General features: G+C 40.5%; 1 protein-coding gene across 1 annotated transcript in view; it reads right to left on the reverse strand.

Annotated features, from left to right (window-relative positions):
• Positions 1-203: 203 nt before the first annotated feature.
• LOC114659672 (copine-8) overlaps positions 204-14,018 on the reverse strand; it is a 650,855-nt gene continuing 637,040 nt past the window's right edge. Inside the window, exon 20 of the mRNA XM_028812277.2 lies at positions 204-3,463. Coding sequence (XP_028668110.1) covers positions 3,275-3,463 — 189 coding nt within the window. The 3' untranslated portion in view covers positions 204-3,274. The remainder of the gene's footprint in view (positions 3,464-14,018) is intronic.

The raw sequence follows: 14,018 nt of genomic DNA on the forward strand, positions 1-14,018 counted from the left end.
CGAACTTCACCATAACGGGGCGAATCGCAGGGATATATGGCACAAGTTTCAAGTGACTCACCTAGAATGGTTCGCATTTCTTCAAATAAAATGGTATTTCCTGTTTAAACTGCTAAGATTCCATCCAGTAATACACATAACAAAGTCCACTGGACATGCAGTTACACGTGACCCACACCTGACGCGGGGCTCCATCCTACTGGGATACGCCAGGTGGGACGTGATGCTGGCGACACCTTCCCATTCCGGGCCAATTTCTCTGGACCTGCAGACTGTGCACAGAGGACTAGTGCAGGCCCCTCGGTCAAGGAGGGAGCACCCCTAGTCTTCATGCCTCTGTGCCGCATTTTTAGGCATGATGGTTTTATATTTTTATTCTTGTTTCCTTAACTTGTCATTGACCTGTGGCAATAAATACTCATTAATAGCAATAAGCGTTCTAGTGGATAGTAAAATGTGTGATGGGAGTCATTAAATGAAGGTGTCTGTCTTTGTAGCAACTGTTCCTTTACCACTTTAACATGTTTACTTTGGAAAATTGTAAAAGATTTCAAGAACTGCTGAAAACTGAACAAAAGGCTCCAAATCCTGAGGTAAAATGAAAAGAAGTTGTGCGTAGTTATAAAATTAGGCTCACTCACCAGCAATAAAGTTTTGCCCAGCGTGTATGAACCACCAGTAACTTCCACTCCTGCCTTCCTAACAGTGATAGGATAGGATAGGATAGGATGGGTATTGTGGGTAAGACCCCTTTCTCTGCAGTGCTTTGTTTTTTTGTGCTATTGTAATCTGGAAAATCATCTAATAAGGCAGGACAGTTGGAAGCTTAGTGTGAAATTCATCCAAGCTGGAAGAAGCACCTTTAGTGATGAGAAAACCCGCTTTTGTCACCAGTTTTGGCTGAAGCCTTAATCGTTGTTCTTTAGAGTGGCCATCCATTGTTTGTGGATGCTGGTAGGGCTGCCAGGATTATGTCCTATCTTGGCTGGAGTGGAAAGAGCGTCATGTTGGTGTATTGTATGGTGGTTACTGGGGCTTGTCGTAGGTGGGGGCAGGTGTGGACTGAGTAGACTCGTGGTGTCCCTTGTACAGTCCCGGTCTTGGCACAAATTCCTGTACACAATGATCTGTGGGGATGTTCTAGTATTAGGTAAGGGCTACTTAGATGCCCCTTGTGCCTTGCAGACTAACAGCTGCTAGGTTGGCCATGCCTGTTTAATAAAGTTAACACAGTTTGACTTAGAAAAGATTTTATTATTATTGAAGAGAAAATTTGGTGAATTTCCTTCTTAAACCCAAACAGTGTTCCCTTATTTATGTTGATGAGGCATGCAGTAATGGATAGTCAAACCCAGCATGCATCCTTTCACCAATAAGCAGGTGCATCCCAGGGCTCAAGAACATGTCCTACTCTGACAGACTCCGAGAATTAGACCTGAGAGGAGACTTCATGGGGACCTAATCCAGGTATTTAAAATCCTCACAGATCCAACAACATTCTTGCAGGTTAAGAGTGAATCACATACTCGAGGATATCAGTGGAAATGAAAGGGAAGTCTGTTTAAAACTGAAGCCATGAAGCAAAGAGTTGTGGGGCTCTGGATAAACTACAGAGACATGTAGTTGATGCAGAAACCTTGAAAACCTTTAAGAATCTCGATGAGGTACTGGGACAGCTTAGCTATTAGCTTACCAAACGGGCCTGATGGACTGAATGGTCTCCACTCAGATTCCAAATGGGAAGCATCACATCTTAAACGGTGCCAGCTATAGCAAAGAAAAATGTTCCAAACGATGCAAACTATCCATGATGATCGTAACAAATGCAAATTCACAAAGCAGAGGCCCACTCACCTTAGTAGTGTCAGCCAAACAGAACTGAGAACAAGCAGCGAGATATCTGGCAAGCTGTTAGAGGGATATACATACAATCCCAACACCAATGGACATCACCACGGCATTCTTACTCTCTCTGCAAGTTTTATGGCCAACTAAACAAGCACAGAGGGGACAATTCCAGATATTCACACCCAACCTGCATTGCACTTGTGGATTAAGACAAAAGATCTGTCCAGGAGCTCTACATAGTGGAGCACTCTAATGTTAAGATTTCAAGAATGGGCTGTAGTTAATTGGATGTTTTTTGTGATACGGTAAAGATATAAAAACTGTTGAGCATGTGGATACGAGGTCCAGTGTTCTTTATGTAAAGTTAAAGGGTGTAGAGGGTGAATGTGCAGAATAAGCCAGGGTGAAACACCCTGTAGATAGTAAGGGGCCTGGCCAGGAGAAGGAAACTCATCATCATCATCATACCGCCTATGGACACACACTCATGTGCCACATCACTGCGAGGACCACAAGAGACAAAAGATGAGCAGGTCAGCCCCCAGCTGGCAGGAAGGGAATGTCACAAGTGATAGGAGGCACTTTTGTCAGCTTCCACTCGGGCAGTTCATGTTGTCAATGCTCATTGGCTTGCTGCAGACCATTTAATACAAAGAAGAAGCTGTTTATGACAAAGCAGTTAAGAGTTAGACATTTTACTACAGTCATTTCCAGTTTAAAAATAGCCTGAACTGATTTTTAAATGAACGAATTAATGAAAGAAAAACTAAATTAATTTAAGTTTTCTTTTATATGAAAGCTGACCTTGTCATAGATTTCTTAAATTTAATGAGTCCTGTTAAAGCTCTAACAAAGGGATTTGGTTTTTTAGTTTATTATACCCGCAATTCAGCACACACGTACACAAATTAGAATTATTCAAAAGTTTATATGTAAAGTATAATTATAAAAGTATTCAACTGTAAAAATCCTTACCATGTAAACATTACGAGATAGAGGAAATGCATTCTCATAGCTATGTACAACGGTCCGAGAGTAACTATGCAGTTGAATCTGTTCCAATGATGGTTAGACTTTGCCTTTTCCTGCCTGTTTAGGAGGTGATCATTAGTGCATTTCTTTTTTTTTTCTTTTATTCTACTTTGTTTCTTATTTTATAAAGCCTTCATTCTTAAGAGAAAAACATTCTCACAGCCTTCTTCAAGACCTCAGTTTCTATATTTCACTTGACCTTCTTTCCACACCCTTAAAGAAGGATCACACTGTAGCAAATATATGTAAACATTTCAGCAAAGCTACGTAAGCATTCAGTCCTGATGCCATCTCAGTCTACATAGTGCAAGCAGAGAGAAAGTTGCATGAGCAGCACTGAGTAGTACTTGTTAAACTGGAGATATGGAGATTGGAGGAGATCGGGAGCTCCCTGTCAGATCTGGGTTTGCAGAGGCAGGCCAGGCGGGGTGTACGGTGGCGGGGCAGGAGGCGGCTTTATTCCTCTGGCTTTCATGTAAGACAGGAACTGGTCAGGAATCTCCGCTAGGACATCTTTGGCCAGCCGGGCCATGCTCAGGATGTGATTTCCAGTTTGGTCAATGTAGTCTCTGAAAGGAACAAACTAAAAGACAAAATAAATAAATAAATACCATTTCATGAATGAACAGTCTGTTTATATTATCATGTATGAGTTACCCATTTATCTAGAACAGAACAAGGCAGGGGCGGCACAGTGGCGCAGTGGGTAGCGCTGCTGCCTCACAGTTAGGAGACCTGGGTTCGCTTCCCGGGTCCTCCCTGCGTGGAGTTTGTATGTTCTCCCCGTGTCTGCGTGGGTTTCCTCCCACAGTCCAAAGACATGCAGGTTAGGTGCATTGGCAATTCTAAATTGTCCCTAGTGTGTACTTGGTGTGTGGGTGTGTGTGTGCCCTGCGGTGGGCTGGTCGCTCTGCACGGGGTTTGTTTCATGCCTTGTGTCTGGTGTTGGCTGGGATTGGCTCCAGCAGACCCCCCCGTGACCCTGTAGTTAGGATATAGCGGGTTGGAAGATGACTGACTGACTGAGAATAAGGCAGCTTTGAGATTCTCTTGTGCCACAGACAAATGGAGAATGTTACAAGACTATATTACAAAAGAGAAGTAGTAAGGAAGGAACGTAACTGCTGAAGCTGAGGTGATCCAATAAGGGAAAAATAAACGTGTTAGCAGTCTCAAACAATTAGTAGTGAGCGGTTGAATGTTGTGACAAAAAAACACAGATAAATGGCCTTCTTGTCATGCAGCTATAATGTTAAGAGGTAAAATTTACAAATTGGCCAAAAATGTATTGGAGTCAGAAAGTGACATGACATTTAGAGGAACTCGGGCAGCAAGCTAATTTCAGTTTAGTCTTGATAAGCTCTCTTCTACTTGTACTCCCAGTATGCTATACAGTATTTACAAACACAATATTAAGATAACATAAATTCCTCTTCTTGTTTCTCTTCATCTTTTTCCACTTCTACGTGGGGTCGATGTGCTTGATCAACCTTCTTCAAGCAGCTCCTCGCCTGTCAAGTCCTTTTCCTTCACATCTTCTTTTACTTTATCCATCCTTTTCCTCAGAATTCTACACACAACACTCCATAATGACAACGTGAAAAAAGTTTACTTGAGATTTTTGCAAACGTATTAAAAATAAAAAAATTGAGAAAGCACATGTACATAAGTATTCACAGCCTTTGCCGTGAAGCTCAAAATTGAGCTCAGGTGCATCCTGTTTCCCCTGATCATCCTTGAGATGTTTCTGCAGCTTAATTGGAGTCCACCTGTGGGAAATTCAGTTGACTGGACATGATTTGGAAAGGCACACACCTGTCTATATAAGGTCCCACAGTTGACAGTTCATGTCAGAGCACAAACCAAGCATGAAGTCAAAGGAATACATGTACATGTGATTTCTCAGTTTTTTTATTTTTCATAAATTTGCAAAAATCTCAAGTAAACTTTTTTCACATTGTCATTATGGGGTGTTGTGTGCAGAATTCTGAGGAAAAAATTAATTTAATCCATTTTGGAATAAGGCTGTAACATAACAAAATGTGGAAAAAGTGATGTGCTGTGAATACTTTCCAGATGCACTGTATAATTGATGAGCCACAGCATGACGTTATGGGAAAGAGTAGTGGAAGCTAGGTTAAGAAGTGAGGTGATGGTTAGTGAATAGCAGTATGGTTTCATGCCAAGAAAGAGCACCACAGATGCAATGTTTGCTCTGAGGGTGTTGATGGAGAAGTATAGAGAAGGCCAGAAGGAGTTGCATTGCGTCTTTGTGGACCTGGAGAAAGCATATGACAGGGTGCCTCGAGAGGATCTGTGGTATTGTATGAGGAAGTCGGGAGTGGCAGAGAAGTACATAAGAGTTGTACAGGATATGTACGAGGGAAGTGTGACAGTGGTGAGGTCTGCGGTAGGAGTGACTGATGCATTCAAGGTGGAGGTGGGATTACATCAGGGATCGGCTCTGAGCCCTTTCTTATTTGCAATGGTGATGGACAGGTTGACAGACGAGATTAGACAGGAGTCCCCATGGATTATGATGTTTGCTGATGACATTATGATCTGTAGCGATAGTAGTGAGCAGGTTGAAGAGACCCTGGAGAGGTGGAGATATGCTCTAGAGAGGAGAGGAATGAAGGTCAGTAGGAACAAGACAGAATACATGTGTATAAATGAGAGGGAGGTCAGTGGAAAGGTGAGGATGCAGGGAGTAGAGTTGGCGAAGGTGAATGAGTTTAAATACTTGGGATCAACAGTACAGAGTAATGGGGATTGTAGAAGAGAGGTGAAAAGGAGAGTGCAGGCAGGTTGGAATGGGTGGAGAAGAGTGTCAGGAGTAATTTGTGACAGACGGATATCAGCAAGAGTGAAAGGGAAGGTCTACAGGACAGTAGTGAGACCAGCTATGTTATATGGGTTGGAGACGGTGGCACTGACCAGAAAGCAGGAGACAGAGCTGGAGATAGCAGAGTTAAAGATGCTAAGATTTGCACTGGGTGTGACGAGGATGGACAGGATTAGAAAGGAGTACATTAGAGGGTCAGCTCAAGTTGGACGGTTGGGAGACAAAGTCAGAGAGGCGAGATTGTGTTGGTTGGCATACAAAATTCTCACGTTTGCTCTGTGAGTGGGAGAGAGAGTAGAGCCAAGAATTATCATTACATTCAGAAGGAATGTCCTACTAGAAAATAGCAAAAAACATCATCAGGTCGAGCTTGGTGGACCCAGATAAAGTGCTGCTACCACTGCTTCATATCAAGGTTGCTTTAATGAAGCCGTTTGTCAAAATCCTATCAGAAGATGGACCTCATCTGATGTGTCTGTGCTGAAGGTTTCCAGGTTAGTCTGCAGTTAAGTTGAAAGACCTGATTATTATTCTGATGCAGAATGTGATTGTTTGATGAATGATCTGGAACAAGAGGTTTGGATATCATATAAAGAAATCCTTTCTAAGTTTATAGGTAACAATAAACATCTAAATTCTAAACAAACTGTGAGGAATGTTAAGTTTAAGTAACTGTGTTGCAACAAGAGTGTCAAAGAATTAACACAATCTAGGCAAGTTACTGTATATGTAAGTCAATGAACAAGCATTGTTGTTTTCTTTACATGCTGCATGTGTTTAAAATATTATATTGACAAGATATGGGCATGTTAAATTGATTTAAAACAATAGTGCATAGATGAAAAATCACATTTTAATTAAATTTCTTTTCAATTTCATATTTAAACATTACATTTTTTTATTGTGTTCAAGAATGCAAATACAAATACTTATTCACAATAAACACTCTTTTTTTAGTTTAATTTTGCAGACCTGCTGCTCAGGCAAATACAATATGTGAACTGCATCCCCAGATGTTTTTCTTTTAGCCCAGAGGGTGCACGTCAGTTTAGTGCGTCTAAGGCCACTGAAAGGTGGCTCTGAATGTGTGGCATTTAGGTGCCCTCTAGGGTCAGGAGCTCTAACCTCTGATACTTCATCACACAAGTTCTTGACTTACAATGGGTAAACAGAAGGGAAGACAATGACATCCTAACTCTTCAGGGGCACTGTAAAGACACAGCAAAGCAACCGTGTCTAAAAGTCACTTGTTAGTGCATTTCCCTGGTACAATAACTATATTCTACTAATGGTGTTTGCAAGAAAAACACAAAACGTCTAATTCTAATAATAATAATTCTTTGCATTTCTATAGCGCTTTACTCACTACTCAAAGCGCTCAGCAATAGCAGGTTAAGGGCCTAATTCTAATGGTTGTTGAATTTGCACTTCATAGCCCCCAGTCTCAGCCAGTGATCTACAATACATCCTTGGCCATGAAAATAGTATAACTGTGGGCAGCCTGACAGCAGCGCATATCACTGGCCACATGGAATTAAAGGGACTGCAATGACCAGAGGTAGGCTCTCTAGGGTGACAAAGTGGAGGGCCACAGAGGCTGCAGATTTTTGATTCATTCACTTCATTAGAAGCAAGTCCTTCCTTATTTAAGTATAGTAATTATATAACTTGTATACATATAAAATATATATTTTAACAATTACTTTATGACTTGCTAGTGCTTTCACTTCAGGATGTCAAGTCATTCTTATATCATAGATTTCTCTTTCATCCAAATGAACTGTGAACCAAAGCAGATTAATTATTGTCAGTTCTTCCATTTTCTTTTTACTTCAAGATGAGCGCACACAGTTGGAAAGTTTTGAAAGAACGCAACCAAGTCAAGTAATCAAAAGAGACAAGAATAAGTTTGACCAAGTTTTTCTCTTAATTCAGTCCTGTAACTGCAGGATTTTGTTCCGAGCAGCCTAACAGTCAGTCACTCATTTTACCTCAAACTGATCTCATTGTTTAATAAGCTGGGCTCTTCTTTTTTCTTCGCCATGCTGTTCTGAATATAGACTGTGAGATTTACATTTATAGAAAACTTTGATACATTTTTGCAGTAGTGTTAAACTTTTTTCTTCATTTTCTTAGTAATTCAGCTTTTTTACTGTGGAGCTTGCTCCCTATATTATAATCTAACAAGGACAAATAATGACCAGTTGAGGAGATACCAGAGCAGGTGACACGGAAAGGCTGCAGCTACTTATACATAGTGTGCTCATTAGTAAATTAGCAGAACACCAGAATAAAGCGGAATAAAAATTGTGCTGATAATGACAACAATATTAAAAAAATAACATAAAAACACTACTTTTTCCCCCACATACATAAATGCTCACTACATTCTAATAAAGAACTAGCTGATTACCCAGTGGCTTCGCTCACTGAGTGTAAGGGAAAAAAATAAAATGTAGTCTATAATTATTAAACAGTAAAACATTAACATTTAAGAAGTAAAGATACATTGAGCACTACTAGAGTGGTTTTGGGTAAACTACATTTTAAAGGCGGTATAACACAACACGTAGTACTAACAGCAGCTAAAATGTATTTGGCTCATCTGTCGGTAGTAGATCCCTTGTGAAAGGCGCACAACAGACCGCTGTGGTATAGAAATTACATTTTCTATGTGATCGTCCAAATTTCTGTCTGACAACCTTGCACTATGTGCCTGTGATTTAAGAGAAAAATAATTCTGATAAATGTGGACGCTGCCCTTCTGTGCTTAACGGGCAGAAGGTCCAAACAATTCCCAAGTCCAACACTTTACATGAAGAGGTCTGTACATCTTATTAGATGTAAACTCTCCATCTTCTTAAAATAATTGATCACAACAGCAACCTTGAATGTTATGGGGTTTTAGTGACCCAAACTCACCTTAAGGGACAGAAGCAGAGTCCTGCTTCGATGGCGCCGATTACACTCATTCGCAAAGATTTCCACTCTCCCAGGAGCTGACGGGGCAATTGAAGTGTCACAAACAGTGCGGGAAGAGAGGACGCTGCCCGACTCATTGTTTACAGCTCGGTGCAGTTAAAAAGTAGAAAGACGCAAAGCTGTTTTCCTTATCTCTTCTACTATTAAGTACTGCCAACTAAAAAAATAATACAATGTGGCAGTTTCCGCGACAGTCATGTGGACAAAGAAATAAAACTTCTTGGCGTGTCTGTGTTTACAGTAATCCCTCCTCCATTGCGGGGGTTGCGTTCCAGAGCCACCCGCGAAATAAGAAAATCCGCGAAGTAGAAACCATATGTTTATATGGTTATTTTTATATTGTCATGCTTGGGTCACAGATTTGCGCAGAAACACAGGAGGTTGTAGAGAGACAGGAACGTTATTCAAACACTGCAAACAAACATTTGTCTCTTTTTCAAAAGTTTAAACTGTGCTCCATGACAAGACAGAGATGACAGTTCTGTCTCACAATTAAAAGAATGCAAACATATCTTCCTCTTCAAAGGAGTGCGTGTCAGGAGCACAGAATGTCACATAGATAGAGAAAACAATCTCTAGCAAACAAATCAATAGGGCTGTTTGGCTTTTAAGTATGCGAAGCACCGCGGCACAAAGCTGTTGAAGGCGGCAGCTCACACCCCCTCCGTCAGGAGCAGGGAGAGAGAGAGAGAGAGAGAGAGAGAGAGAGTTTGTTTTTCAATCAAAAATCAATACGTGCCCTTCGAGCTTTTAAGTATGCGAAGCACCGTGCAGCATGTCGCTTCAGGAAGCAGCTGCACACAGAAGGTAGCAACGTGAAGATAATCTTTCAGCACTTTTAGACGAGCGTCTGTATTGTCTAGGTGTGCGAACAGCCCCCCTGCTGACACCCCCTACGTCAGGATCAGAGAAAGTCAGCGCAAGAGAGAGAGAGAGAAAAATAAGTTGGGTAGCTTCTCAGCCATCTGCCAATAGCGTCCCTTGTATGAAATCAACTGGGAAAACCAACTGAGGAAGCATGTACCAGAAATTAAAAGACCCATTGTCCTCAGAAATCCGCGAACCAGCAAAAAATCCGCGATATATATTTAAATATGCTTACATATAAAATCCGCGATAGAGTGAAGCCGCGAAAGGCGAAGCGCGATATAGCGAGGGATCACTGTACTTCTTTTCAATATCAGTAAAATAACTCTCACACAAATAATAACAATTCGTAAAGACAATATAAAAATGGCGTCCACAAACGAAGTGATTAGTTCCCGTATTATAATATGTTCTGTGGTCATACGTAATTTCCATATCGCGTGGTCATACGTAATTTCCGTTTCAAACACAAAAAGAATTTTATATATATAGATTAGCAAACCCAGCTTTGTAATTTGCAAATTTGCAAAAATATATATATAAAATCTATCTATTATATAAAAAAATCTTGGGTCGAGATGTGATCATCCCGGAGAGACACTTTGAAGTCCCGCAAGACAAGGAAGTGAGACAAAAGAACAGCTGCTGTGCAGGCTTTTAAATGATCATTGCACAGTGTGACATGCAACCCCCCCCCCCTTCACAACGCGAGCAGCAGAGACATGAAGTGGCGAGTGTGAAGTGCGCCCCCAGGGGTGGGGTTGGTGAGCGAAGCGAGTAGGGGGCTCGGCCCCCTAGTATATATATATATATATATATATATATATATATATATATATATATATATATATATATATATATATCTATAATAATAAAAGGCAAAGCCCTCACTGACTGACTCACTCACTCACTGACTCACTCATCACTAATTCTCCAACTTCCCGTGTAGGTGGAAGGCTGAAATTTGGCAGGCTCATTCCTTACAGCTTACTTACAAAAGTTAGGCAGGTTTCATTTCGAAATTCAAAGCGTAATGGTCATAACTGGAACATATTTTTTGTCCATACACTGTAATGGAGGAGGCGGAGTCACGTATCGCGTCATCACACCTCCTACGTAATCACGTGAACTAAAAACAAGGAAGACATTTACAGCACGAGTCACACGCGGGAACGAAGGTAAATGACGTTAATTTTTCACTGTCTTTTAATACTGTGTAAGCATACATATTAACACATGTGCAATTAAACGTGTGCATTTACGGGGTGATTTCTCAGGCTTAAAAGCTCACCTTTTATCAAACGCGGGAAGAAAGGTAACTGACGTTGTTCACTGTCTTTTAATACTGTGTAACCATACATATTAACACATGTCCAATTAAACGTGTGCATTTACGGGGTGATTTCTCAGGCTTAAAAGCTCGCCTTTTACTAAAAAGGTAAATGCAAAACTATTTTCAATCAGTTTATTGAAACGCTCCCGTTAAGGATTGCAATAACATATTCGCGAGATAAAAGAACGAAGTAGGGGGAAATGGAGGAACAGCCGCAAACAGCGAAGAGCAAAAAATTAATTAAACAATTGAGAACGGAGCGAGTTAAGCATACAAGCATGTTCATAAGGGAAACAAAGCACGGTGTAAAACGTAAGTTTCAATTAAGTTTATAGAAACGCTCCCGCTGCGGATTGCAATAACATATTTGCGAGATAAAAGTTTAATGAGAAGACACGAGGTATAAACTAACCACACGCCGTGGCGCAACGTTAGGGGCAACAGTTTCAACCATTCTATGATCTGCTTCTCGCAACTGAAAGACGGCACATGGCGGATGTTAGCCGACTTGCTGACCGCAACGTTAGGGGCTTCAACTATGGCGCTGACGCCACATCTCAGTGCCAACACTTTGCAGACTGTACTTAAAAGACACGCCTCCTCACTGGACAGTTAAAAACACCAATCAAACTAACGATGACATCAAGTATTACCCAATCCAAAGTAGGAAAGGAGGCATCTTCATAAAATGCGTGTGGGATGATTTGCATGAGACGCTGCTTTAAAAAAAAAATGATAAAAAAAATACGGGATAAATCCCGTCCAGTATTGATTCAAAACGGGACGCGCAATTTCATTCTCAAACGCGGCACGATTCCATATTTTAAAGGACGGGTGGCAACCCTACAGTGCCAGGTAACCACCCATACAATCAGATTGTGATTCAGACTAGGAATGCAATGAATGTAATTACCCCGATCTACATACAAGGCGAAAGTCTTGCAACATTCAAAGATGATGGTTTGGGATAAGTACACCATACAACATAAAAGAGCTTATGAAGCCTTGAACCGAAAAAAGCAAGATCTCAGAGATCGTAAAAAAAAAAATAGGAGGTAATGTCGTTTTACTCGCTGTAGATTTTAGTCAAACATTACCAGTTATTCCACGAGGGAGACCAGCAGATGAACTCAACGCATGTTTAAAATCCATGCTTCTCCCACGCTCGGTTATATGTCGCGTGTTCTCGGGTAGGTGCACCAAAAAATTTATACATTTAAGCATGTAATGGGCAAACAAAAAATGAGGTATACCCGAAGGCACTGCAGTAGTACTTCATGTAACTTTACTTCTTAAATGTTAATGTTTTACTGTTTAATAATTTATACGCTTCTTATATGTTGTTCAAATTCTTTTATCAAAATAACACTGACAGCGCAATGCACGATAACATGGAGTGAATACACCATACGCATCCGCCCACGGCTGCCCTGCTGTGCGCAGATAGGAGTTGATTCTACAATAAAATAAAATAAAGATAAAAAGAGTAAAACAATCATCACCCATAAAGCGTGTGTGTGTGTATATATGTGTATATATATATGTTGATATGTGTATATGTATATGTATATATATGTTTATATGTGTGTGTGTGTATTTTATATATATAAAACACAGCAACACTCATAACAATGACAACACAATTACATTGACAATCATGTTACGTTATTTTTAAAATGTTTCCTTTTTTTTTCATTCCCTCTTTTACACACTACTTCTCCGCTGCGAAGCGCGGGTATTTTGCTAGTATATATATATATATACAGTACCTAAGTTCATTTTGTAGTTTGGTGATCTGCCTTGGTGCATAACCAGAGATGATTCTGCACTTATGAGGTGTACTGATAAGGGGGGTGACACAAAGTATAGGAGTCAGGAGGAGATCTTTGTTTCTTGGGTGTAAAAAGAATTGTCTACAAATTAACATCAGCAAAACCAAGGAAATAGTTATTGACTTTGACCACACCAAAAAGTCTTTATGTCTGATCACTATTCAAAGAGTGGATGTAGAGGTGGTCCACTCCTGCAAGTACTTGTTAATGATAGGTTGGACTGGTCTCGTCACAGCACACTTTTTTTTTCCTTACAAGAATGCGTTACTATAATGTTGATTGTGATATCCTTCACATCTTCTAAATAGAAAGTGCGATTTTCAGTGCAGAACGGTGCTGGGTTGGTAACAGGAAGGCTCAGTTATGGGACACACTCTCGACTTGCTGGAGGTCGTAGCAAAGGAGAGAACTAGAACAAAGGTGACTGCCATTATGAACAATGCTGCACATCCTCTCTCTGATACTCTGACATCTATCAGTCTATCTATCTATGCCTAATCTTGTCTAACCGTTTGTAATTTTGCAGATTCAATGCCTACTGCAGAAGGCAAGAATGAGTTCTATTGACATGAGAGCCTGATTCTGTTTGAAGGAGGACTGGTGTTATCGGGCTCATTCGTGTGCCATTGCCTAGTTCACAACAGGCTCTGTGACATATCTATCACTGTGACAATATGGGTGGTGAAAGCTGCCAGTCACAACCCTGGTTTCAGCAGCCAGGTAAATGTTACCAATTCAAGGGAAGTGAAAGATGGGCTCACTGTAAATGACTGGAGTGATCAATGCACATGGTCAGGTTTTGCCAGATTGTAAAGATCCAACTCAGTATTACAATCTTACGTGGTAACTAATTATTACACATGGTGCTGTGATTCACAATTAAAATATTACTCCACTAAATTAAATGATTTTGACTACTAACTAATTATATTTACCATGTGCCTGATTTCACCATTACAATCACAAATTAAAGTAACAACACTGAAACTTCTTAATTGCAACTCTGCATCACAAATTGTGCATACTGTGGCAGACATGAACTTAATTCTGGAGAACAATATAGATTAGTTGACATATAATTATAATCTCTGTCTAAAACAATATTCATTAGCGTTCTGTTCACTGCTCGGCAGATTGAAAGCAGGGCAAGGTGACTTTGCAGTGAAGTGTGATATGGCATTTTAACATCTTCAACTATAACGTTTCATTTAAATTGCCTTGCTGTGTTGACTGCAGCATGAGGAGGTGCAGAGATGAAGCATAATGATTGCAGACTGTG

The sequence above is a fragment of the Erpetoichthys calabaricus genome, chromosome 1, assembly GCF_900747795.2.
Source record: "Erpetoichthys calabaricus chromosome 1, fErpCal1.3, whole genome shotgun sequence".
NCBI classification, from domain to species: domain Eukaryota; kingdom Metazoa; phylum Chordata; class Cladistia; order Polypteriformes; family Polypteridae; genus Erpetoichthys; species Erpetoichthys calabaricus.